Raw genomic sequence first — 26,983 nt, 5'->3', positions numbered from 1 at the left:
GGAGTACCCTCCAGGTCTGTGGGTCAATATAGCTCTAATTTGTGCCTTTTATGCCTTCCATGATATTTCTTTGTATATATTTGCCAACCATTGCCCCATTAAAGAAAATTTGGATGCTTGCAAAGTCTTGCCACCACACACAACACCTCAGTGAACATTCCCTTTGACGTTGCAATAGATAAATTTCCAGCAGTGGAGTTGTGAATCAAAGAAAGGGGTGTGTGTGTATTTATTTTTTTAAGTATAGTTGATTTACAATATTGTGTTAGTTTCAGGTGTACAGCAAAGTGATCTGGTTATACATATATATATCTAGATTTTTAAACATTTTTTCCGTTATACTTTTTTTACAAGCTATTGAACATAGTTACCTGTGCTATACAGTAAATCCTTCTTGTTTATCTATTTTATATATGGTAGCATGCATCTGTTAATCCCATACTCCCAGTTTATAACCCCACCGCCTTCCCCTTTGGTAACCATAAGTTTGTTTTCTGTGTCTGTGAGTCTGTTTCTGTTTCATAAATAAGTTCATTTGTACTATTTTTTAGATTCCACATATAAGTGATATCATATGATTGTCCTTCTGTCTGACTTACTTCACTTCGTATGATAATCTCTAGGTCCATCCATGTTGCTGCAAGTGGCATTATTTCATTCTTTTTTATGACTGAGTAGTATCCATTGTATATATGTACCACATCCTCCTTATCCATTCATCTGTCGATGGACACTCAGGTTGCTTCCATGTCTTGGCTATTGTAAATGATGCTGCTAAGAATGTTGGGGTGCATGTATCTTTTCAAATTAGAGTTTTTGCCTTTTCTAGATATAACCCCAGGACTGCGATTGCTGGATCATATGGTAACTCTATTTTAAGTTTTTTAAGGAACCTCCATACTGTTTTCCACAGTAGCTGCACCAATTTACATTCCTGCTAACAATGTAGGAGGGCTCCCTTTTCTCCAGGTATATTTCAGTAGCATTGCCAGATTCCTCTCCTGCAAAGCTGTGTCAGCCCACCACAGGTGAGAGCCTTTGGCTGTGCTCTCGCCCCTCATTGGCACATCTTTGTGACCATGGTCCACCCTGCTGTCCTAAGTCATGCCCTCTGTAATCTGACCTCATGGAGACATCACTTCTATTGTCACCTCTTCCTTTAGGTAAAACTGCTTTTAGGTCAGGAGCATTTGTCATTGTAATGTCTAAACTTTTATTTTTTCCACCCTTAAAAAAGTGTCTTTTTTAAATATATTTGCCAATTGTAAATGTTTTTAAATAGAAAAAAAAATTGAAAACACAGAAAAGTATAAAGAAGAAGTGCTTTGTTACCCAAAGGTAACTACTACTAATATTTTGATGTGTTTCCTTCCAGTGTATTTTTTTTCTGTGATATATATGGTGTATTTCACAAAACCAGTAAGCCAGATGTGCAGATTTTCAGTCTGTCTTGAGCAGTAACAAGGTACGTATGAGCAAGTGCTTCTGAAACATGATTTTTAATTAGCTCCTTGTTTTATAACTTCTTGCTGCAGGCTCTGTTAGCATTCTCTCTGGGCTTATTAAAATCTCTTTCCTGAAGGCTGGTGCACAGCCAACCCTCCCCAGCCTGCTGGCCCTTTGTTCCCATGACCCCTGGTGGGAAATGGTCACATCTAAATCCCCATCTGTGTCATCCCTCTTAGTCAGGATTATGTTGGAGAACCAGTTCCTCTCCCTTCATCAGCACATTTTTGGCAAGGACTGATCACTGGCTTGGCTTGGCTTTGCCTTAGAAGGTGCCAGTTAAAACCCTCGTGGCATTTGTTGAGACGTGGGTGGATCTAGAGACTGTCATACAGAGTGAAGTAAATCAGAAAGAGAAAAACAAATATCGTATATTAACGCATATATGTGGAACCTAGAAAATGGTACAGATGAACCGGTTTGCAGGGCAGAAATTAAGACACAGATGTAGAGAACAAACATATGGTCACCAAGGGGGTAAAGCCGGGCCGGGGTGTGTGTGTGTGTGTGTGTGTGTGGAGGTGGTGGTGTGATGAATTGGGCGATTGGGATTGACATGTGTACACTGATGTGTATAAAATTGATGACTAGGGGCTTCCCTGGTGGCGCAGTGGTTGAGAGTCCGCCTGCTGATGCAGGGGACAGGGGTTCGTGCCCCGGTCCGGGAGGATCCCACATGCCGCGGAGCGACTGGGCCCTTGAGCCATGGCCGCTGAGCCTGCGTGTCCGGAGCCTGTGCTCCGCAACGGGAGAGGCCACAACAGTGAGAGGCCCGCGTACCGCAAAAAAAAAAAAAAAAAAAAAAAAAAAAAAAATTGATGACTAATAACCTGCTGTATAAAAAATAAAATCCTTGCGGCACTGAGAACATGCCCCACGCCCTGCACACAGTGGGCACCTGTGCACGCACCACTAAATGGTACAGGCTTAGGCTGGGCCTCAGGAAGGCGCCACTCAACTGGGTGGGCTTGGGCTGTCAGGCTCCGCAGCAGTGGTGACAAAAAACATGCCACTAAAACACCAGACCGCGGGAACAGAAGACGCAGCAGGAGGCTCCCATGGGCTAGGGAGGTGGCCTGGAGGGGGTGCCTCCAGCCAAGAGGGTGGGGAAAGACCCCAACCTGGCTCCTCTTCATCGCCTAGGGCTTGTCAGTAGGTTGGGTGCGGCGACAGGGGGAGTAGCCTCCTGCCCCGCCGAGCCCTCTCTCCGGCCCTCTGGTTACTGGGCGTCGGATAGCAGACCCGGCTACCCTACCCTCCCCTCCAAGCCCCCACCAGGGCCCAACCGAGCTTCTCCCGCCCCGGAGCCAGCGGCCCCCTTCGCCCCGCCGCTGCTCCACCCGCTCCTCCGCGGCCTCGGCAGCAGGAAACCACCCCGAGCAAGAGAGCGCAATGGCTAGAAACCGCCGCGGGCAGCTTTGAGCCCTGCTGCGGTTTGTCTGAGACTGCAGCCCCGTAGATGGCCTCCCAGGGCCCCTCGCCCCTAGCGGCCCGAGCTTCCCCCCAGCACGACGCGCGGGGGCTGTCAAGGGCACCCCGGGGCCAGCGCACACAAACCACCTCGCGCAGCGCCCAGCGTGCCCCAAACCAAGCCCTGTGGCCCCCTGTGCGCGGCTCGCCTCTCACGGCTGGAAGAGGCGCCTGTGGGGGACTGTGGCCGCAGCCTTCTTAAATGGCTCTGTCCCTCCTTTCTCTGTTGGCCCCAAGTCTGGTCCTCTCTGTCTCTCTCTCTTTCCCCCTCCCCCTCTTTACTCATTTCTATCGCGTTTAATGCCACTTACCAAAAATACATATGATATAAAAACAAACAGAGAAACCAAATTGGAACAAAAGCGAAGCTATGATTATAAAATGAGCACAGCCCAGAGTTAGGGCTCTGAATCACCTCCACCAGGCGTCCTTGCCCAGTCTTCAAAGGCAGCTTCACCTCGCATGCTGAAACGCATGAGTTATAAGGGTCAATGTCTCTGTAAGACGGAGACATGCCCATAGCTCAAGGGAAGGGCACTGTGCAGGCCGAGGCACATCTCGGCGACCTGCTGGAGGCCCGGCTGCCCCTGTCCCAGGCACCCTGGGGGCCAAGCCTGCTCACAGCCTCAGACCTCGGGGAAGCTGACACCTCCCCCACAGACATACCCTTTCTCTCCCTTCTGATGGGGAGTAAGGCCAAAAAGGAAGCCTAGAGCGACCTTAAAGGCGGGCGTTCCTACCCAGCTCTGCCATTTCCTGCCTCTGAGACACAGCCCAGTCCCCTGACCTCTATCCTCATGAGGCACTAACCATCTTTGATTGATTCCCTACCTTTGGAATATTTTCCACAGTGCCTGCCTCCCTGAAATCCCAGGAGCACCATTCTGCCCAGCTCAACATCTCCAGCACCAGTTCAGGGTCTGGGGTGCTCAGGCAATAACTGTTGGAAGAAGAAATCTGTGAAATGAGGATAAAAAGACCCACCTCAGAAGGGGGATGTAGGGCATCAAATGAGATAGTGTATGTGAAGATGCAACCCGACCCACAGGAGCCACACAAATGTTACCTTCATTGTTTTTAGGATCAGAAAATGTGGGTGAGTGTTCCTTCCACTACTGGTATGGTGGGCAAGTCACCTGCCAGCTGGAGCATCAATTCCCCCATCTGTGAAGTGGAGGGGTTGGCTGGGTAGCCTGAAAAGCCCTCCCTGCTCTAATGGGCTGGGATTTTACAGGTGTCCTGATGGTGCAGATATCAAGAGCTGGGGTTATAAATCTACAGAGATGTTTCCCTAGAATGTGTTTCATACAATGATAATTTAGCATTATTCATAAATAGCCAAAAAGTGGAAACAATCCAAATGTCCATCATCTGATGAATGGATAAACAAAATGGGGTCTCTCCATACAATGGGATATCATTTGGCCATACAAGAAAGAAGTCCTGACACCTTCGACAATGTGGATGAATCTTGACAACATGCTAAGTGAAAGAAGCCAAACACAAAAGGCTGCAGGTTGTGTGATCTCATTTATATGAATCAGCAAACTATACAGACAAAAAGTAGATTAGTGGTTGCTTAGGGTTGAAGGGGGCCATGGAGGGATAGGGGGTGACAGCTAAAGAGTGCGTGCCCTCTGCATTTGGAGCGAAGAGTCTTAACCACTGGACCGCCAGGGAAGTCCCTACAGTCTTTCATTTTGAGGTGATAAATTTATGGTGTGTGAATTATCACACAATAAAGCTGTTATTTTAAAAAAAGAGAAGGAGAAGAAAGAGGAAGGGGGAGGGAGGGAGGGGAGAGATACCACTTCTGGCCATGTGGAGTAACAAGGATGACTGGATTTACCCTTCCCCCTTAAATAACTAAAAAATCAGACAAAATATATGAAACAATAGTCTTCAGACAGTGGACAACAGGAGCAAAGTCAATGACCCCTGAGACAAGAGAAACAAATGAGGTGACCTCTACAATTTCCCAGCCGCCTTTCTGGAGAGTTGTCCAGGCTGCAGCACAGGAACAGGAAGCCCTGGCGGAGACCAGTGGACTCCCAGAGTTGAGGAGAGTTGAGAATTTGGTGAGACCGAGAATCCGCGGAGCAAAAGAGCAGAAAAGAGGGGAGAGCTGCTCTAGGGGTCTGCAGAGGGGCCTCCTCTGTCTTCAGCTGACAACTGACGAGTTAATGCATGTGAGGACCCGGTGTCAGGCCAGGAAGTAACCAGCAGAAAGAAGCAGACTAAACGACCCACAGAGGCCACACAGCACTGGGAATAGTTCATGTTCCCCACAGCAGAGCAAAGAATCTAAGTGCATGGATCAGGGCTAGAATTCTCAGAAAGGTGTCGCCGCCATAGTGGGCATGAAAGGCTGAAGGGCTGCTTTGGCCCCAAACTTAAAAACAAGCCTCCAAACGATCAAGCTGTTCCAAGTACTTTAACGTCAACCCAGAGCAAAAACATATGAAGCTAACAGACATTAAAAGAAACACAAAGAAAAGAAATTCGGACCTCCCTGGTGGTACAGCGGTTAAGAATCCACCTTCCAACGCAGGGGACGTGGGTTCGACCCCTGGTCAGGGAACGGGTTCGACCCCTGGTCAGGGAACTAAGATCCCACATGCCACAGGGCCACTAAGCCCATGTCACAACTAGAGAGCCTGCATGCCACAACTAGGTAGCCCACATGCCACAACTAGAGAGAAGCCTGACTGCCACAACTAAGACCCAACACAGCCAAAAATTAATTAATTAATCAATTAAGATATTTTTTAAAAGGAAAGAAATCCAGCGTACAACAACATGAAAATCTAAGTATCTGTCATCCGATCAAAAATTACAAGGCAGGCAATGAAGCAGGAAAATACAACCCATATTAAGGTTGGAAGAAAATCAATCACTAGAAACAAGAAGATACAGTTAGTAGACAAGGATATTAAAACAGCTATTATAGATAGATGTAAATCGAGTCCCTCAAGAAGGCAAAAGAAGACATGAGCATGATAAAAAAAAAAAGGGGGTGGGGGGAAACCCACCCAAATTAAACTTCTAAAGATGAAACTATACAATGTTTTATATTTAAAAAAAATACCCTGTGTGGAATTAATAACAGATTAGATACTACAGGGGAAAAAAGAAAAAAAAAAAAAAAAAGGTTACTGAACTTGAAGACAGCAATAGAAACTATCCAAAACAAAGAAACACAAAAAAAAAAAAGTGAAAAAAATAAACAGAAGGGGAAGGGTGTGCCAGACAGGGCACAGCCTACACCCTCAAAGAGGACAGCCTCTGTGGGGAGGACCTTGGCCCAGGTGAGTGAGGGGGCTGGCTGACCATCAGCCACCTTGGAGCCCCTTTGAGCACATCTGGAGCTGCAGGGACCCAGGGCCTCCTTGATTACCAGCTCTTTTTCTTTTTTTCTTTTTTTTTAAATAAATTTATTTATTTTATTTTTATTTTTGGCTGTATTGGGTCTTTGTTGCTGCACACGGGCTTTCTCTAGTTGCAGCGAACGGGGGCTACTCTTAGTTGTGGTGCACTGGCTTCTTATTCAGTGACTACTCTTTTTGCAGGGCACTGGCTCTAGGCATGCAGGCTTCAGTAGTTGTGGCACATGGGCTCAGTAGTTGTGGCTTGCAGGCTCTAGAGTGCAGGCCCAGTAGTTGTGGCGCATGGGCTTAGTTGCTCGGAGGCATGTGGGATCTTCCCAGACCAGGGCTCGAACCCGTGTCCCCTGCATTGGCAGGTGGATTCTTAACCACTGCGCCACCAGGGAAGTCCCGGTTACCAGCTCTTTGATTAGACTTTATCTGGAGCCCTGGGAGATGTACGAGGTTTTTATTTACACCCCTCAAATCTGCCAGTGGTGCTTTGGGAAAGGAGGAAGCCCAGCAGGCAGGAGCCCCCAGGCCAGACACCCTGTGTTCCCAGTTAGCAGACTAACCCAAGCACAGTGCTGATGGCACACACCAACACACGTAGGACCCGGGTTCTCACCTCTCAGCTTGGCAAGAAGCTTCAAGAGTGATTCCATCCACGTTGGGAAAAGTGTAAAGAAACACCCACAGCTGGGCAGGGGCCGGGGGGAGCGTCTTTTGGGGAGGCCATCAGACTATATCTATCAAAATGTCAAGTGACCCAAGAATTTTAATCCTTCCGGGAATTTACCCCAGAGACTTGTAAAAAGGCTCCTACCCACCGTTGTTCCATTCAGCCATGTTTGTGCCAGTCATGGCAGATGAGAAAGGATGTGAACGTCCATGAGCAGGGGACGAGGTAGATAAGACAGGATGTCACAGGGCTGAGCGTGAGAAGACAGAGTGAGGTCTGTCTGGGCAGATAAGGAAAACCGGCATGTGTTAGGTGACAAGTGAACGGATGGAGCAGTGGACGCATACGATGCTGCGTGTGTCAAAAAATAAAATAAAACCCTCGTGCACCATTGCTGGGAATGTAAAATGGTGCAGCTGCTATGGAAAACATTATGGCAGTTCCTCAAAACATTAAAATTAGAATGGCCACATGAACCAGCAATTCCACTTCTGGGTCTATGCCCAAAAGAATTGAAAGCAGGGCTTCCCTGGTGGCGCAGTGGTTAGGAGTCCGCCTGCCAACGCAGGGGACACGGGTTTGATCCCTGGTCTGGGAGGATCCCACATGCCGCGGAGCAACTAAGCCCGTGGGCCACAACTACTAGAGCCCACGCAACTAGAGCCCATGCTCCGCAACAAGAGAAGCCACTGCAATGAGAAGCCTGCGTACCACAACGAGGAGTAGCCCCCGCTCTCTGCAACTAGAGAAAGACCGCAAGCAGCAACGAGGACCCAATGCAGCCAAACATAAATAAATAAATAATTTAAAAATTAAAAAAAAAAAAACAAAAACAGGGGGACTTCCCTGGTAGTCCAGTGGTTAAGAATCCACACTTCCTCTGCAGGGGGCATGGGTTCAATCCCTGGTCAGGGAACTAAGATCTCACATGCCATGCCGTGCAGCCAAAGAGAAAAAAAAGAATTGAAAGCAGGGTCTTGTACACCTATGTTCATAGCAGCATTATTCACAATAGCCAATAGATGGAAGCAACCAAAATGTCCACTGACAGATGGGGCATACCAATACGATGGAATAGTATTCAGCCTTAAAAAGGAAGGAGATGCTGGCACCTGCTACAGCATGGATGAACTTTGAGGCCATTATGTTGAGTGAAATAAGCCACTCACAAAAGGACAAATACTGTATGATTCCACTTGGATGAGGTCCCTACAGTATCACATTCATAGAGGCAGACAGTATAAGGGTGGGTGCCAGGGGCTGGGGGAGGGGACAGAGTGTCAGTTTTACAAATTGAGAGTTCTGGAGATTATGGTGGCAATTAGATGATGGCACAACAATGTGGATATTCCTAACATCGCTGAACCATTAGAAATGGTTAAGATGGCAGCTTTTGTGCTAGTGTATTTTACCACAATTAAAAGTTATTTAATTAGTTAATTGGAATAAAATAAATACAACGGGGGTCATGATAATAAGTGCATGACAACATAGGCCGTAGCAGCCCTGTCGGTGCCCCTCACATATCCCCTCAGCTCCCCCTCTGCAGCAGAGGTGCTGCCTTCGAACCCCCACGCCACCCTCTGCCCCCTGCCCAGCAGTCCCCCAGCTGCAGGCACGCATCCGTCCTGTCCACACTGGGGAAGTCCAGAGTACAGCTTGGCGCTCTGGAAAGCAGCCCACCATGATGGAGAGGTTTGGTGGTGACAGGCCTGCGTCTCTGCTCCTCAGGGAAGGCTCTGCAGTGTGTTGTCCTGATCTCCTGAACCACCCAGAGGGGTTCAGGGCCCGGTGCCCACGGTGCTGCCCTGCCATTGCCTGCCTTCTCCCCTCCTCTCCCTGTCCCCGGGTCACCTCCAAAGTAGTCACTTGGCCTGAACGCTTATATCCATCTGTTTCTGGGAGAACTGATGACTTTGAGTGCCTGTGTGCCGGTACATACTTGTCATGTTTGTTGATTTTTTTTTTTTTTTGGCCATGCTGTGCGGCATGTGGGATCTTCCCCAACCAGGGATCAAACCCGCGTCCCCTGACGTGGAAGCGCGGAGTCTTAACCACTGGATCTCCAGGGAAGTCCTGTTATGTTTGTTGATTTTTTTATTGAAGCATAATTGACTTACAACGTTGTGTTGGTTTCAGGTGTACAACATAGTGTACATTAGATTATACATATACATAGTATACATTACACTAATGTACTATATACGTTACAAAATGATCACCACAAGTCTGGTTACCATCTGTCACCATACAAAGTTATTACAATATTATTGACTATATTCCCTATGCTGTACATTTCATTCTGGTGATACTTATTTTGTAACTGGAAGCTTGTACCTCTAAATCCCCTTCACCTATTTCACTCATCCCCCCAATCCCTCCCTTCTGGCAACCACCTGTTTGTTCCCTGTGTCTGAGTCTGTTTGTTTTGTTATGTTTGCTCATTTGTTTTGTTTTTTAGATTCCACATATAAGTGAAATCGTATGGTATTCGTCTTTGACTTATTTCACTTAGCATAATACCTCTAGGCCCAGCCTCATTGTCGCAAATGGCAAGATTTCATTCTTTTTTATGGCTGAGCAGTATTCCATTGTGTGTGTGTGTGTGTGTGTGTGTGTGTGTATCACCTCTTCTTTATCCATTTTTATCCATTCATCTATTGATGGGCACTTAGGTTGTCTTTATATCTTATTATTTTTTTGTGTGTGTGGTACGCGGGGCCTCTCACTGTCGTGGCCTCTCCCGTTGCGGAGCACAGGCTCCGGACACGCAGGCTCAGTGGCCATGGCTCACGGGCCCAGCCGCTCCGCGGCATGTGGGACCTTCCCGGACCGGGGCACGAACCCGTGTCCCCTGCATCGGCAGGCGGACTCTCGACCACTGCGCCACCAGGGAAGCCCTGTCTTTATATCTTGACTATTATAAATAATGCTGCTATGAACACTGAGGTAGCTGTATCTTTTCGAATTAGTGGGTTTTTTAAAAATAAATTTATTTATTTATTTTTGGTTGCGTTGGGTCTTTGTTGCTGCACGCGGGCTTTCTCTAGTTGTGACGAGCGGGGGCTACTCTTCGCTGTGGTGTGCTGGCCTCTCATTGCAGTGTCCTCTCTTGGTGCGGAGCACAGGCTCTAGGCATGCGGGCTTCAGTAGTTGTGGCACGTGGGCTCAGTAGCTGTGGCTCACGGGCCCAGTTGTTCCACGGCATGTGGGAATCTTCCCGGACCAGGGCTCGAACCTGTGACCCCTGCACTGGCAGGCTGATTCCCAACCACTGCACCATCAGGGAAGCCCCTTGATTTAGTGATCTTCGGGTAAATACCCAGGAGTGGGATTGCTGGATCATATGGTAGTTCTATTTTTAGTTTTTTGAGGACCCTCCATACTGTTTTCCATAGTGGTTGCACCAATTTACATTCTCACCAACAGTGCATGAGGCTTCCCTTTTCCCTAAAATTCCTCTCCAACACTTGTTATTTTTTGTCATTTGGAGAATAGCCATTCTGATAGGTGTGAGGTGGTATCTCATTTTGACTTTGATTTGCATTTCCACCTGTTAGGTTTCTATATAAAAATTCCAGTTGCACCACGAACTGGGTGTGTGACCTTGAGCAAGTCACTTAACCTCTCTGTGCCTCAATTTCTGCACCAGTAAGTGGAACAACAACAGTACCTACCATGCGGGGCTGTTACAAGGTCTGTATTAATTTCCTGGGGCCACCGTTACAAAGTACCACAGGCTGGGCGGCTTAAACAAAAACATATATTAGCTCACAGTTCTGGAAGCCAGAAGTCTGAGATCAAGGTATCAGCAGAGTTGATGTCTCTTGGGCCTCTCTCCTTGGCTTGCAGACAGCTGTTTTCTCCCCCTGTCCTCACATGGTCATTCCTCGGTGCCTGTCTGTGTTCTAATCCCCTCCTCTTTTTTTTTTTTTTTTTTTTGGCTGCGTTGGGTCTTCGTTGCTGCACGCAGACTTTTCTCTCGTTGCGGCCAGTGGGTGCTACTCTTCCTTGCGGTGCGCAGCCTTCTCGTGGCGGTGGCTTCTCTTGTTGTGGAGCACGGGCACAGGCTCAGTAGTTGTGGCACACGGGCTCTAGAGCTCAGGCTCAGTTGTTGCGGCGCACAGGCTTAGATGCTCCGCGGCATGTAGGATCTTCCCAGACCAGGGCTCGAACCGGTGTCCCCTGCATTGGCGGGCGGATTCTTAACCCCTGCGCCACCAGGGAAGTCCCTAATCCCCTCCTCTTATAAGGATACCAGTCATATTGGAGTAGGGCCCACCCCAATGACCTCATTTAATTTTAATCACCTCTTTAAATACCTGATCTCCACAAACAGTCACATTCTGAGGTACTGGGAGTTAGGATCTCATCATATGAATTTGGTGGGGACACAATTCAGCCCATCATAAGGACTAAGTGAGGTAATAAAGGGCTTTGTACCTGGCACATAGTAAGGGCTATATTCCTTAAATAAAAAATAAGATTTTCTGGGGGCTGCCCTGGTGGCACAGTGGTTGAGAGTCCTGCCTGCCGATGCAGGGGACACAGGTTCGTGCCCCGGTCCGGGAAGATCCCACATGCCGCAGAGCAGCTGGGCCCGTGAGCCATGGCCGCTGAGCCTGCACGTCCGGAGCCTGTGCTCTGCAGCAGGAGAGGACACAACAGTGAGAGGCCCGCGTACCGCAAAAAAAGAAAAAAAAGATTTTCTGGAAGAGTATAAGTAACTTCAGTGTTACCTCTGGGGGGAGGACTGGGGCTGGGGCACCCTTTGACTTTATACTCTAGGTATTTATTCTCTTAATTCTTTTTTTTAAATATTTATTTATTTATTTGGCTGCGCCGGGTCTTAGTTGCCGCACACGGAATCTTTAGTTGTGGCATGCAGGATCTAGTTCCCTGACCAGGGATCCAACCCGGCCCCTGCATTGGGAGTAAGGAGTCTTAACTGCTGGACCACCAGGGAAGTCCCTATTCTCTTAATTCTTTTTTTTTTTTTTAATAAATTTATTTATTTTTTTGCGGTACGTGGGCCTCTCACTGTTGTGGCCTCTCCCGTTGCAGAGCGCAGGCTCCGGACGTGCCAGCTCATTGGCCATGGCTCACGGGCCAAGCAGCTCCGCGGCATGTGGGATCTTCTCGGACCGGGGCATGAACCCATGTCCCCTGCATCGGCAGGCGGACTCTCAACCACTGCGCCACCAGGGAAGCCCTGATTTATTTTCTTTGACTGCATTGGGTTTTCTTTGCTGTGCGCAGGCTTTCTCTAGTTGCGGTGAGTGTGGACTACTCTTCGTTGCAGTGCGCGGGCTTCCCATTGTGGTGGCTTCTCTTGTTGCAGAGCACAGGCTCTAGGCGCGAGGGCTTCAGTAGTTGTGGCTCGTGGGCTCTAGAGTGCAGGCTCAGTAGTTGTGGCACACTGGCTTAGTTGCTCTGCGGCATGTGGGATCTTCCCGGACTAGGGCTTGAACCCGTGTCCCCTGCATTGGCAGGCAGATTCTTAAGCACTGTGCCACCAGGGAAGTCCCTCTCTTAATTCTTAAAGTAACAATAATGATAGTAATAGTAAACCTTTCAGAACAGCTTGCCCAGTTCCAGGTTCCTGGAAGGTGGGTTTCCCTTCCCCTTCTGGGGGTCAGGCCTGGACTGGGGGAAGGGGGCGGGGAGAGGAGAGCAATTTCTCTTCCCCCCATCTCCTCATGGAGAATCAGCCTCCTCCTGGTTAAGTTCAGGGGCCCCACTAAAGGGCTGGGGCTTCAGGCCAAATGCTCAGCTCCAGCCCACCCTTCCCAGGCCTCCTTCTGCCTGGGGAGACCCCATCTGTTCCCTTCTTGTTTCGCTGCCCCAGAGGTCTCAGAGCCCCTCCCCCATCTGACAGTCTTGAGGCCCAGGGAACCAGCTGTCCGTCGCTCAAATGAGGGAAACTGAGGCCAGAGGGTCCCCAGGAAGTCCAGAGTGGCGGGGGTCCCTTTGTAGCCTCACCTACCTTACACTTCAGTGTGAGATATTAGCCCCAAGGTCACTGGAGGTCACCCCTCATACTTCTCAATTCTGACAGAGGCCCTGGAGGAAGCAGGGCCCAGCCAGGTCTGGGATATCCTCCACTGAGGTCTCCCCAGAAATGAACAGGGGAGGAGCCTGAGCTGGGGAGGGCAGGGGGCTTGAAGTGTCCTATGGAGATGCACCTGGGAAGTTGAGGCTTCCCCCCACCAGGGGGGACCACCTGTGTCCTACTGGGGCTGGAGCCCCCAGCAGGGCTTGGGGTCCCACCCCAAGACAGACCTAAAGGACCAACCTGTGGAGATCCCAGTTTACTCTGGCCAGGCCACATCCTGGGGACTGCAGCTGCCCCCATCTGCCCAGCCTCCGGCAGTCCTGCCCCTAACAGGGAAAAGAGCCACGGAAGGGAAGAAGGTCTGCCTCTCCTTCCTTTTTTCTTCCTTACAAGTTTAATTGAATGTTTTTCCTTCTGACATGATCTTTTAGGCTCACAATTAACCCCAACGAGTAGCTTGGAGCACTGGCTGCAGCTGCCCAGACTCACTGGGCATTTCTCTAGGCCTTGATGTCCCCATCTGAGCAATGGGAGCCTGGACTCTTGCTGGCCCTCCATGGCAGGCTTGGGGGGAACGCAGCCTCAGAACTGTGGGGCCCACTGGCCCCTGACCCAGCTGGAGGTGAGAGGAGCTGCAGTCAGGGTCTGGGAAAACCGAGGGGAACGGAGTCCCCAGGCACAGTGGTTGGAAGCCTGTGGGCTGAGTCAATGCAGGCTGGTGAGCAAACCGTAAGCCCTTTGTTCCTGTGGGCTGGTCCGTGTGCCTGTGCCTGCGTCCACGTATGTCTCTGTGTGCATGCGTGTTGTGTGTGCACTGGGCTCCTGTACATGCCTGCACGTGTTCCTGTGTGCACTCACCCATGCCTGTACACAAGCCCGTGTGCGTGTATGCAGGATCACAGTGACCCTTGTGAACTGGGAATCGCTGAGGAAGAACCGCATCCTTTGCTCTGGAATCTGCGCCCTGGGGGCCCCAGAGCCAATTCTGACGGGGGGCACCTTTCGACCAGGACATGGGGAGTCCCGGTGCGTGCGCAGGAGTGAATCTGGTGGTCCCCACGGTGCTCCATTTGCGCCCCCGGGAGTGTCTGCCGCCTTCCGGTAACGCCTGTCGCCTCCACGTGGGCCTAGAGACAATGGCCTCACTCAAATCCACTCTTCATCCGGGACCCAACCAGGCCCCGCCCCAAGGTTCCTCCCACCTGACCTTTGCTTGTGCGGTTCCCTTGCCCTGGTTGCCTTTCCTGTCCCTAGTATTGGGTTAGGCCCCCCTGCTCCCTAGGTGTGATCACCTCCCCCACCAGCCTTTTCGCCTCATTCGCGGGGTGTGTGTGGGGCGGGGGAAGAAGCCCCTGTAACGCGCAGGCACTTGCTCTGCGCCCATTTCTGCAGAACGCGTGGAATTCAGAATCAGTGCCTGGGCCTGGCTGGGAGGATGCGGGGAGGGGTGCCTGCATCATTCCAGGACAGGTCATTCCTGCTCCTGGTCAGGCGCCCACCCCGGGCACCGCAGGGAACCACCTCGCTCAACCTCGCTCAACTGCCCAACTGGGGACCCCTCCCTGAGCCCCTTCCAGGGCATCCCCATCCCTACAGTCTGGAGGAGCTTGGCTCCGGAGGACTCATCTGTTCCCTTCCACGTCACTGAGACTTTTCTGGCTTCCAGCCTGGCTTTAACAGTGGTGGAGGGTTGGCCGCCAGGACCCCGCTGAGAGCCCGACGTCCCTTTGTAGCCGCCATCTGTGCTTGTCAATCTCGAGACTCCCGCCCCCAGGGACCACCAATCACAGCGCAGGCATCCCAGTTTCGTCATCAGCAGCCAATCAGCGCTCCTGCTGACAGCTCAGGCCCCTCTGGTCCCGCTGCCCCCGCAAGATGGCCACACGCCCAAGTCCATCTTCAATCACCGCCCACTTACTGGACACCCACGGGGCACCCCGTTCCACCCTCAAAGCTCTGCCTCGCTACTCTGAACCTCAGTCTCCTCCTCTGTAAGATGGGAACAGGTATGCTCTGGGTAACATGATACTGCAGAGAAGGGCCCAACCCAGCGTCTGCCTCTCTGGAGTCCCTGCAGGGCTGACCACCTGGAGGTCTGCCAGGGGCCACGACCACAGGGTGGGCTCAGGACCCAGGTCCCCCCTCGAGGTTGGAAACTTCCTCAGCTTCTTATCTGCCAAATAAGAGAAGTGCCTCCCCTCCTCCCCCAAGCTGGGCCTAGGGGTCCTGTTCTCATGAAGGCATCCTCCCTGGACTCCAAGCTTAGCTCATCCAGCTGACTTCTCCCAGGGCCTGTGCCCACCTCTACCCGGGCCTGTCCTCCAAGGGCGCCCAGACAGCACATCCAGGTCCCAAGGGGCCCAAGCCTGCTGTGTTGGCGTGTGGATGGATGCACACAAGGCCCCTTGCAGTATGGAAAGGGGGCACCCAGGCACCGTACCTCCAAGCTCGTCAAGGCACACGTGCCAAGGCAAGACGAAGTCCGCTCTGCTGGTTTGTGTGGGCCTGACCTCTAACTCGGAAACCTGCAGCAGGAGGGTTCCCAGGCCCACCCCTGCCACCTGCCTTCACCCCCAACACACACACACACACAACCTCAGGGGTGCAGACTTACGTTAACTTTATTTTGCTCTTTCCAGTCTGAAGCTACTATCATGGGCATTTAGAGTTATACAAATGACACTTACAAAAAATAAAAGACCAAGACACCCAGAGTGAGATGCATGGTGGACACTAACCAGAGGGGGAGGGAACTGGCAGGGGCGGGGCTAGGAGCCAGGGACCAGGGGGCTTCCATGGGGCTCCCGGCTGAGGGCGACGCCCAGCTTCATCCTGCCGAGACCTGGGAGTCCAGTCAGAAGAGGAGCACCGATCACACCAGGGGCCCTGGCTGAGGCGGTGAAGGGCCCAGCACCACCAGGTGGGGACACAGGCCTGGGGCCCAGGCACATGGGAGGGAGGGGGCCGGTGAGAGCCCCCTGGGAAGGTGGAGGCAGGTTCTGGATTCGGGGAGGCACCCCACCTACCCCACCACTAGTGGGCGGAGGGCACTGAGGCCCGGAGATGCTGTCTCAAGACTACCCCCCCACCAAGACCCCTTGAAGACCACCCATGGCTACAACCAGGCTTGCCTGGGGCTCCTCCAGCAATAACATTTCACTGAAAAAAAAAAAGTTACTGATTTGGTCATTTTCTGCTTCCAGTCAGGCCAGAGTGAAAGAAAAGAGACAGGAGCAGGACCCCCGGACCACAGCAGGATGTGTGTGCAGTGGCCAGGCCCAGGCGGCCACCAAACCAAGCCTGCTCCACTCACAGGGGCCTGGAGCCAGCCCCGTCCTGTCCACCAGCTGTCCTCCTGACAACACAGGGATGGCGCCCCAGGGGGGCCACCAACAGGCCTGGGGCAAGAGCTTGGCTCCCGGGAAATGGGGGAGGGGGAGGTTCAGGAGGGGACAGGAGATTCCAGTTACACACCCCGCCACTCCCAGGAGCTGAGATCGGGAAGGCCTCCCAGCCCCCCACTCCTCCTCGGCCTCTTCGGGGAAATAAGGCTCAGAGTTGTCTGAGGTCAGAAGAAAGAAGTTCCAGCCTCGCCCAGGGCAGAGAAGAGAGAGCAGAGGGATGTGAAATCCCTCCAAGGACCAGGTCACAGCCTCTGACCTGCCCGGGGGAGGCCACGTGGGACAACAGGTGAGGGCACCATTTGCTCTGGGTTTCCAGTTTGAAAGGCAAAGGGGCTCGCCACCCACAGCAGAGCCCACCTGGAGAAGAGAGTTAGCAGGGCGGGTTGGGCAGGGTGGGGAGGGGGATGCCGGCGGCGGGGCCCTAGTACTCCCACAGCGTGGTGGGGTCGATAGTGTCAGCGCAGGCCTTTAGGACCCCCGCGTGGTCCCCCTTCAGGTAGTGCCCGCCCACCTTGATGGCCACCTTGTTGTAGTCACAGAACTCGAAGAAGAAGTCCACAGGGCTGTCGCTGCTGCTGGTGACGGAGGAGTCGTTGCCCACCATCCAGTACTTGCCTGTGGAGTCTGGAGCAGGGGCAAGGGGAGGCCCCGTCAGGCCCTGCCTGGGCTCTGCTCCCCACCCTCCAGTCATGGCTTCCAGAATGGGGGTGGGGTCTGTTACATCCACCCAAGCCTCGGGCCCATGCTGGACTGGAGTCCCTTCCCCCGCCTCCCACCAGAATTTTGGTCCCATAACTCGTGTGTGACCCCTTCCCCGCCCAGCCTTTCCAGAATCCCGTCTCCCTCTCTAGCTCTATCTGGGGTGGGCCGGACATCTCCCTCCTGTACAGACAAGAGGGGAAGGGGCTACCCCGCCCCCAGCCTAGAGCCTCTGGTGTCCAGACGGGGCTTGGGCCAGGCCACATCACAGGGTGGCCAAGCCGAGCCCCAAAGCCAGGCTCAAGTGGGGCAGGGGTTTGCTCTCCGTGTCCAACATTGGCCCCCTGAGCCCAGGGGGCCCCACCCGGCACTGCCCACAGGAGAACCTGCCTTTGATGTTGTAGGCACCGTCTCTGAACTCCAGCTGGAAGACGTCGTAGTTGGAGCGGTTGGCGTCCAGGGTGCCTGTGACCTTGCGGCAGCCAATGAAGCCGTGCTCCCCACGGAACACGATGATGGGGCGGTTGATCAGCTTCATGAGGAAGAGCTCCGAGTCCCCTGTCCCAGGAGGTGGAAAAGAAGTGAGCCTCATGGGGTTGGGCGTGGACACCCGGGGTGTGGCTCAGAGAGGGAGAGCGGGAGTCTGGGGTCACACAGCATGCCAGCCCTCGGGTGAGGCAGGGTGGTGCCAGTTTGGGAGGATGCCCAGCACAGGGCAGGCTTCGGGTGGGGTTCGTAAGTGACCATGGCATACAGTTAGACCCTCCAGGGAACAAGGGCTTGAGGTACGCCCCCAGGTGGCTACCTGCTGTCTCCACCGAGGCAGCCAGCTGGCCGTTCTTCTTGGCCGTCACAAACTTGCCATTGGACGCGCGCAGCATGATCCTCCGATCACGCCACTCAATGTCAAAGTAGCAGCTGGCATCCCTGGGGGTGGCGGGACAGGGTCAGGCAAGGCCGCCCCACAGGAAGGCCAGCCTGGGCGAGCGCGGGCAGTGGCGGGCGGGCAGCGGGGCACTCACTTGGTGGAGGCAGTGGACTGCACGCCCCCGGTGGCCGTCAGCGTCCAGTACTTGCCCGAGTGGGTGCGGAAGGCGCACTTTTTGGTGTCGCGGTCGATCTCCAGCTGGAAAGTCTCTTGGTCGGTCTCTTCGTCCTGATTGGCCGACAGGTCCATACCTGCTGGGAGAGCCTCCAGCTAGTACAGGGACCCCCACGCCCCCCCGGTGCTGGCTGACCCTCAGCCCTGCCCGCACACACCAACACAGCAGGGGGCTGCTGAGACCCCACAGTGCGGCTCAGACCCCTCGGCCTTCACGTCAGAGGGCGGAACCCAGGATCCCAGGCAGGACAAGTCAAGGGCCAAGGCCAGCTAGGTCCATTTACACATCACGTTCTCTGATTACAGAAGTAATACCTTCCGACAAACCAAATGCAAAAAGATATTGTTAAAAAAAAAAAAAAGATATTGTAGAACCAACTGGGAGACTCTCAACGTGGTCCAGGATTAGAGAGCATGGATTAATTATTGTTAATCACGCTGTCACTAAGTAAGAAAATGGCCTTGTCTTTTAGAGATACACACAAACATTTTGAGATGAAATGCCCTGATGTCAGGGATTTGCATTAAGTACAACCAGAAGCTATGAATAAAGGGACAGGGAGCTAGTGTGGCAGAATTTGCAGCTGGGGGAGTCGGAATATGGTAGCAGCTCATGATATCCTTCCTGCTTCCGTATACGTGTCAAGAGAGTCATAGCACACGTTCCCTTCAGGGAATTTAGAAAACTCTTAAAAGCAAATTCACACACACCCCCATGCCCACCACACCCCCAGAACGCCACCGTGAACGGCGGGCGACCACACACTCCTAGCCTTTTCCCCGTGCGCTCACATATGCATTTTCTTGACCTTCAAGTGCATGCATGCTACAGACCTCGATTTGCAAATGATCTGCCTAACACCTTTACACGTTTCCACGTCCCTAAGTTGTCTGTGAAGGGGGTGGCTTCCGGGGTCTTGCTCCCACAAGCTGCAGCCATGTCGTTTTGCACATCCGTATGGACTCCTCCAGATAAAACCTGAAGTGGGATCTTTCGTCCCAACAAGTTCACATCCCCAAGCGCCATGGATCCTAAGGGCCTCAGCAGCAGGGTGAGTTGGGCCTTGAGGCCTTTATGAAGCCAGGATCAGTGGCGGGCGGCAGGTGTCCTTTTAGATGAGATGAGGCTGGCGAGTGGCAGAGGCTGGCGGGTGGCAGAGCCTGGGGTCTGAGCACCCCCAGGCCCTCCCCCAGGACCCATTCTTAGTTCTCCAGCCACCACCCAGAGGGCCTGAAAGGTGTCAGCCCCATGCTAACCGGGTCTCGTGTCCCATGTCAGCGCCACCCCATCACAAAGGAGAATGAGGCAGAGAGGTGGTGCCCTTGCCCAAGGTCACCCAGAGAGAAAGCTAGGGGTCCAGGGCTCTCGGGAGGAGAGATGGGCAAACTCAGGCCTCCTGCCACGCCCTCTCCCCCAATCCTCCCTCCACTCTGTGGACTGGTGGATGTGGCCTCCGCGGGTCACTCTGAAGCAGACCCTCACAACGCTTGGGCTTGACCCTCCAGGCCCCCTGGGTCCCCTTAGCCACAGTGTCAGGGATCTGCTGACTACTGAGGCCCCGGGGGTAGAGGTGAGCTCGATCCCCCATCACGCCCCAGTGAAGCACGGGGCGAGGGTCAGCAGGGGCCGGGCCTTCTGGGTGCCCGAGCCACCCAGAGGACCACCATCCTCAAGGCCACACCCAGGAGCACAATGTGGGGCTGGGCTCCACCCCGCTCAGACCCCGCCCAGCCGGCCTGCCCCACCCGCTGCTGCAGAGCTGCCACCCCCAGCCTGCCCAGCCTGCCCAGCCACGTGGCCCCACCTGCCCGACACGTGGCAGGCCGGCTGACGGGAAGGAAAGAACAGACGAGGAGGAGCCCCGCCGGGCACACCTCAGCAGCAGAAAAGACAGACAGGGCTCCCCAGAAAGAGGGGCAAAGGGGGCAGGGAAGGGCCCAGAGTGGCAGTCAGATCTCTAGCACTGACCAGCCTACCTGACATAACAGAGGCTCGCCAGCCTGCCCCGAGGACAAACACAGCAAGCGCAGGGGCTCCTTTTCAACGAGGCTTTGGTTCCTGAGAGCTTAGCCAGCCCTGCGCTCCTGCGGACAGCCCTGGACTTGAGTCCTCCCAGCAATTCCACAGAGCTATTTCCAGGAACAAAGGGAGGCTCTGCAGCGCGGGTACCTCCTCAGGGCCACACGACCACCACCACCTGCTCAGCCACTCAGACCCCGTCCCGCCTGGGTGTGTCCAGTCCTGGAACTGGTTTCATAAACAGGCCCAGGCCAGCCCGCAAGGTATGCAAAGCCGGGGCCAGGCGCCCTCGAGTGCCTCCCCCCCACGCAGCCTCAGTTTCCCTCTCTGCCTGCCAAAAGGGCCCGGTCTGAGATGGAAAGGATTTAGCAGCCCAGTGCCAAGTAGACACCAGGTCTTCCACCCGTGATAGGAAGGGGTGGGAAGAGTATCCCCTCCCCATTCCAGTGGGGTAACTCCTGGCTCCAAGGCCCTGCCCAGATGGGAAAGGCCCCACTTGGAGTGGGGCCTTGGAGTCTCTAATTAGAGCTCGGTTACTATGGGAACAGGGTTCTCTTCAGGATTTTTCTTTTCATCAACAGCAGCACAAAAAACCTGAGTCACAGGCCCACAGGAGCCCTGAGGAGGCAGGAGATGAGGGAGCTCAACAGAGCCCATGGGCACATCCCCCCGACCCGCTCCAGAGAGCACAATTGAGACACCGGGCCCCGGCATGTCCCCCCACATTGTGGCTTTCCCCATCTCGAGCCTCTGAGCCATCCTGTACAGTGGCTTGGAGGGGGCATCCCCTCCCTGCCAACACACTTCATGATCCCCATCCCCCTCAGCCTTAGCAGTCCACATATTCCCCTGGCTTGTTCAAATCAGGCACTCTCCACCACCCCCATTCAGTTTAAGGGAGGGGGCCCAGAAGCATCTGTGGCCTCACCTCACCTCCCCTCTTCCCAGTCAGCTCTTGCCACTACCTGACCACTTTAAATCCCTACTCCGTCCTTACACAAGCTGTTCCCTGGGCCTGAAATGCCCTGCCTCATCAGGAGAACTCTTACACATCCTGCAGAGCCCAGCCTGACCAGCCCTTTCTCAGCCAGCCAGCCTCACCTTTGAGCGGCTGGGACTGGGCACTTCCTGAGCATGGAGTCCCCAGGGCACAGCTGGCCAGATGCAAAGAGGCTGTGAGACCAGGTGGGAAATGTGGTGAGGCTCTGCCCAGGGTCTGGCTGGAGCCCAGGGCAGGTGAGGCTCCAAAGTAGCATGAGTACTGCTCACTCAGTGGCCCTGCCATCCTCCATCCCTGCCCAAGCCATGTCCTCACCTGTGTGGTCACAGCTACAGCACTTCCCAGGACCTGGGACAGACATGTGCCATCTGCCTTGTCACATCAGCTCTTAGGACCCCCACTCCCTGTGGCCGATCCTGCCTCTAATGTAGGCTGTGATGGCCTCCTCCCAGAAATACAGTCTGGCCGACAAGAATGTGCCCAGGGCAGCCCTGGGCGAGCCCTTTACAAATGGGGAAACTGAGGCCAGAGAGCAGGCTGCAGCTTCAGCAGGGAGCACCCCACCCCCACCAGACCCGGCCTGTGCAGGCCTACGGGGATGATGATTCACTTCCCCCAGCCAGCTAAACCCAGGATGCTCCTCCTTCCTGGCTGGCGTTTCCCAACATGTGTCGGAAGCACAGCTGAAGCCTCCTTGCCACGCAGGCCTGTCCAAAATGGCCTCTGCAGACACACCCCCCAAGCCCATGCCGGCTCCAGGTCCTCTGGTCATCCTCCACACCACAAAGAAGACCCGAGGTCAGCCAACATCAGAACGAGATGAGGACCCCAAAATCTGAGGCCAATGTAGCTCCAATCTTTGCTCCCAAATCTCCCTTCCCTTTAAACGCACAGATGAGCCAGCAGCTCTCCTGGTGCAATTTCCGTCTCCTCCTGCCCCATCAGCTTGAATCACACCATGACACCACCAACGAGCTTTACTAGAAAGGAGAGGGCACCTGCCCAGGCTCACCAGTGCCTGCCAGGAACACCCCCAGGATCTCTCTGCTCCTTTCTGGTGCCAAGGGCTAGGGCCAGGGCCATGCGTTCCTGCCACACCTTCCCCAGGGCAGGTGCTAGATGCAGCCCAGCAAGCATGGAGCATGCCTGCATTGATGAGCACCCAACCTAGGTCCTGTGGCCCTGCCGGCTGTTCCAGTCCCATCTACCAACCTCACAAGCTTCTCTTCAGCCACCCTGGGCTTTCTGCTCCTTCCTGCCTCGGGGCCTTTGCACGAGCTATTCCCTGTACCTGCAACACTGTTCCACACACCTGATACATGCTACCTTCTATTCATCCTCAGGTCAGGTCAAGTGTCCTCCTCAGAAAGGGACCTCCCCCATCTAATCTGGGACCTTCATGTACTTCCTGGACCCCCAGACCTTTGCTTGACACCTCTGGGATGTTCCTCAGGTCCCAACGAGAACACTGGGCCCAGCAGGGAAGGATCCAGGAGATGCCCACGTGCTCACCACTCAGGCCTCAGCATGTCTCACTTGGTAGGGGCTCAGTGTTTGCTGAATAGGTGGGGAGTCCTGCCCCACCTCGTACTGTGTGAGACTGGAAAGGGGAGGACCTGTGCCCCAGAGGCTGGGAGGCATCAGGGGGTCCAGATAAGAGCTCTTTCTGGAGTCAAACCCAGTTCTTCTTGCTGCTTACTTGCTGTGTGATCTTGGGCACATGGCTGCTCCTCTCTGGGCCTAAACCTGCCCATCTGCAGGATGGAGGAAATACCACCCACTTCAATCAGCACACTCGGGTAGGAAACTGCCACCCGGCTGCAACCTCCTTGGCAGAGCCGGATCAGGAGGGTGGCCGTCAGAAGGAAGGGGGTGGGGGGGACTGGGCTCCCATCCAGCCATCTCCAGAGGCTGGGGCCCAACTTCCCGGCTGGGGGAGCCAGACACCCACAGGTTCCCCCAAAGGAGGGGCGAGGGCGCCAGAAGGAAGAGAAGCCGCCTACGGGGAGAATCTAAGAAGGGAAAGAGGAGGGTTCACTTCTGGCGCGCAGGCCAGTAGGAAATGGCCAGGCCAGCGGGAGGCCCCGGGAGAGGACGCATCGAGTTGCAGCCAGTTGTTCCAGGCGGGAGTCTTGGGGGTGGGTTCAACCGAGGGTAAGGGGGGCTTCCCGAGGGTGCCGGGCTGGCGTCTCCGGGCTCAGGCTGAGACCGCTCTCTGGCTCCCGCAGAGCAGAGGGTACAGGCCAGGAGACGCGCGGTGGGCGCGGGGCGGGGTGCCTGGCGGGGCGCCATCCACGCCACGCCGTCCCGGGGCTGGGGCGCGAGCAGGGAGGCCGCCTTCTGGGGCGGCTTCGGACGGGGCACTGGGCCTAGGGGCGGCGCGGGGGGTCCTCAGCAGGGGGTACCCGCAGAAAGTCGATTCCCTCCCCCGCCCGGCCGCATCTGGTTTTCCCATCTGCAGAGACGGAGCAGGACAAAGGGGGCGAGGGAGGGCCTTGTCGACGAGCCCGCCCCCCTGCTCACAAAGGCCGCGGCCTCGAGCGCGGGGCGGACGCGGGAGGAGGGGCTGGGGGGGGAAGGGCAGACACTCTGGGCACCCCCCTCCAGCAGAGGCCAACCCCTCCCAGCAGCCAGCGGAGGTGGAGAAAGGCCCGGAGGGAGGGGAGGTGGAAGCGCACCCTGCGGAGATCAAAGGCTACCCCCATCCCGCCCGCGAAAGGCGGCCTTCATGGAGCGGGGGCGCGCCCCGCGCCTGTTGCGACCCCTAGTCTCCGCCCTGGAACCAAAGGCCCACTGCCGGGGGGAGGGGCACGAGGAAACAGGCGAGGGGCGTCCCCTCCCCACGGGCTAGGCCCACGGATGCGAGGGACGGATCTGCGCGCGTAGGGAGGACCCAGATCAGGCCGAGGGTTCGGAGGGTGGCACAAGGGGCGGCGTCTAATCGCGGCCTAGGAGCCCCAACCTCAAGGCGGAGTGGGGGCTATGCAGCGGCCCCCAAGGATGGGCAAAGCCCCACCCCTCGCCCCTTCCTGGGGATCGGAGCGCAGGTCCCGGCGGCGGGGTGGGGTGGTCCGCGCGCCCAGCGGGGGCGCACCGGGCGTCGCTCAGGATTGCAGCGGCGCCGCGGGCGAGAAAGGGCGGGAGGCTGCGGGGACTGGGGTGGGGTTCGCTTTGTGCATGGCCCAGAGAGGCGGGGGACGGCGTCCCCACTCACCCTGGCGCGTGGACACGTTCCTCTCGTTGGCCGCCTGCAGCACGACCTGGGCGCAGCTCTGTTCCAGGGCGAAGAGCTCGTCCTTGCCCACCTTGGTGGCCTTGCCCGCCTTGAGCGTGCCGCTGGGCCCCGACGGCGCCAGGTAGCGGCCTTCGCAGTCGCGGAAGGCCACCTTGCCGGAACGGAACTCGAGCGTGTAGCCGGTGGCGGGCTCGGGGTGCGCCACTAGGCGCCCGTCGTGGCGCAGGAAGCGGTGGTCGGCCGTCTGCAAGCTGTAGCGCTGGTCCTGGAAGGCCAGCGTGATGAGCGAGTCGACGCCCCAGGGCACGTCGCGGTCCACTGCGATCTCGTCGGCCGGCCGCGCGCTCAGGTGCGCGTAGCGCTTGCGGGCCAGGCTGTAGATGGTGACCTGGGGGTGCATGGCGATGTGCACGCTCCACTTCTCGGCCGGCGACACGGTCTGAGCGAAGCACGACAGGCGGTCCTCGGTGCCTCCAAAGTAGCGCCGGTGCGCCTCAGACTGCAGCGACCAGCGGCCGTCGTCGTGCGCCACGATGAGAAAGCGGCAGTCGGCACTGGGCACCTCGTGTTCGCAGGTCACGTTGCCATCCTTGTCCGCCGCCAGGTAGCGGCCCAGGTGGCTGCGCAGGCACACGGCTGCGCTGCCCGCCTCGTCGGGCGGCTGTTCCAGCGTCCAGATCTGCTTCTTCTTCAGGCTGCTGGCCGACGCATTCACCTTGAACCCGAACGTCTCGGCCGTCAGGTACTTGTTGCTGCAGTTAATGAGACCGAACTGGATCTGCAGGGCCTCGGCCGTGCCGTTGGCGGTCATGGTGGCGGCGGGCGGGAGGCCGGCGCGGCCCGGGAGGTCGGTGGCGGGTCCCAGCGGCGGCGCCCTGCTCCTTTGTTCAGCTGCCGCGGCCGTGCGCTCACCCTCAGCAGCGCTTTACAAAGCCGGCCCGTGGCGCCCGAGCCTCTTTATAGGCGGGGTGACGTCAGCGTCGCGAGGTCCCGCCCCCGCCCCGCCCCGGGGCTCGCCGAGGAGGGGGCACCGGGGCCCAGGGAGCGAGCTGAGCCGCGCAGGGTCTCGGAGGGGCGCGGGTGGGGGCTGGGCTCGCCGCGTTCCCTGCTCGGCCGGCCTCTGCAGTCCCACCTCTTCGGGCCGCCAGCCCCCTCCCCGCCAATGCCAAGGCCTCGCCCTCGCAGCACCGCAGCCTGAGGACTCACCCAGAGCACGGGACCCCTCGGAGGCCCCGCACCCCAAGCTCAGCCGGGAGGAAGGCCGAGCCAGGTTTGAGGTTGTGATAGAAACCGCAAGACCACAGAGCACATCAGTACTAGGGCGGAGCGGCCTGGAGGCTCCTCAGAGGAGGCGGCTTTAGAGCAGAGCCTTGAAGGAGCTGAGAGGGGACCCTCCAAGGGCCTGTGGGCGGAAGAGTGGGGGGCAGGCCAGGAGCTGGGGAGGGGCCTGCAGACCCCAACTCACCCAACCCAGGCCTTGCAGCCTCCAGAGCGGGGGCTGGGGTTCCCCGAGGCTTCCCTCCCAGGACACTGCCCTGAAAGCCACCCAGACCCTTCCCTGTGGCCCAGGCACCCAGCCGGGCTGGCCCAAATAGGTCTCCGTGGTAGTGGCTGAGACAAGTGGCAGTGTGTCCACTCTGAGGATGCAGAAGCCACAGGGTTCTGGTGAGGTTCTCCAGGCATAGAGTGAGCAGCGTGCGCTTTTACTGAGCAGGTCAGAGTCGTGCTCCGGCTCAGGCAGTACAGCCCCGAGGGGCGGAACCCAGGTCTCCAGCCCCAGGGGCCAGCGTGCCTCCCACTTGATACCCACCCCCAGGTCCCCACTGTATTGGACGCAGAGCCTGGCACACAGGAAGGGGCGACGCTGGCTACAGCCCTCATTTAGGACCTCAGCTCTCCATCCTCCTCCGTCAACGTGGATCTTCCCTACAGATGCCCACCCCCGCCCCTGTAGAGGAACACTTCCCTTTTCTGAGCATCTCCAAAGGCCAAGACTTTTGCTGGGACATTCCCCACATGCCAAGCAGGCCCCTGGAATGCCAGCATGACCACAGGCTGCCCACAAGGTCTCGAGGCCAAAGGCAGAGGGCACTGAACTAGCTCCTGGGCCGGTTGGTCTGTGCCTGTGGCTCCCCCCAGGCAACCTCCTCCAGTGATTTTTATCTTTCAGGGTAATTTTGTGTTACTTTCCCATCATTTGGGTCAAATGGGTTTACTGGCAGGTCCTTGAGCCCCAGGCAGGCACTGCCCACAGCATCCCCTCCCACAAAGCTCACCTCTGGAGAGATGAGAAATCAAGTGTCTCTTTTTGAGGTCATCTAATAGACTTGAAACCCAGGGTCTCGCTGACTGTGTGACTGTAGGCAAGTCACTTAACCTCTCTGAGCCTGTTTCACCTTTTGTAGAAGAGATTCAAATCCCCCATCTCAGGGTTGTCTGAGAGTC

General features: G+C 55.6%; 1 protein-coding gene across 1 annotated transcript; it reads right to left on the bottom strand.

The window, feature by feature from the left end:
• Window positions 1-16,903: 16,903 nt before the first annotated feature.
• Window positions 16,904-25,349, bottom strand: FSCN1 (fascin actin-bundling protein 1). Its single transcript, XM_065892762.1, has 5 exons — window positions 24,518-25,349; window positions 18,204-18,360; window positions 17,987-18,108; window positions 17,572-17,739; window positions 16,904-17,106 (listed from the first exon to the last, which is right to left on the bottom strand). The coding sequence occupies exons 1-5, from the start codon at window positions 25,347-25,349 to the stop codon at window positions 16,904-16,906; spliced, it is 1,482 nt and encodes a 493-aa protein (XP_065748834.1).
• Between the last annotated feature and the right edge of the window lie 1,634 nt (window positions 25,350-26,983).

This window comes from Phocoena phocoena, chromosome 15, assembly GCF_963924675.1.
Source record: "Phocoena phocoena chromosome 15, mPhoPho1.1, whole genome shotgun sequence".
Taxonomy (NCBI): domain Eukaryota; kingdom Metazoa; phylum Chordata; class Mammalia; order Artiodactyla; family Phocoenidae; genus Phocoena; species Phocoena phocoena.
The sequence above is the reverse complement of the archived record's forward strand: the minus strand, read 5'-3'. Positions and strand labels throughout refer to the sequence as shown.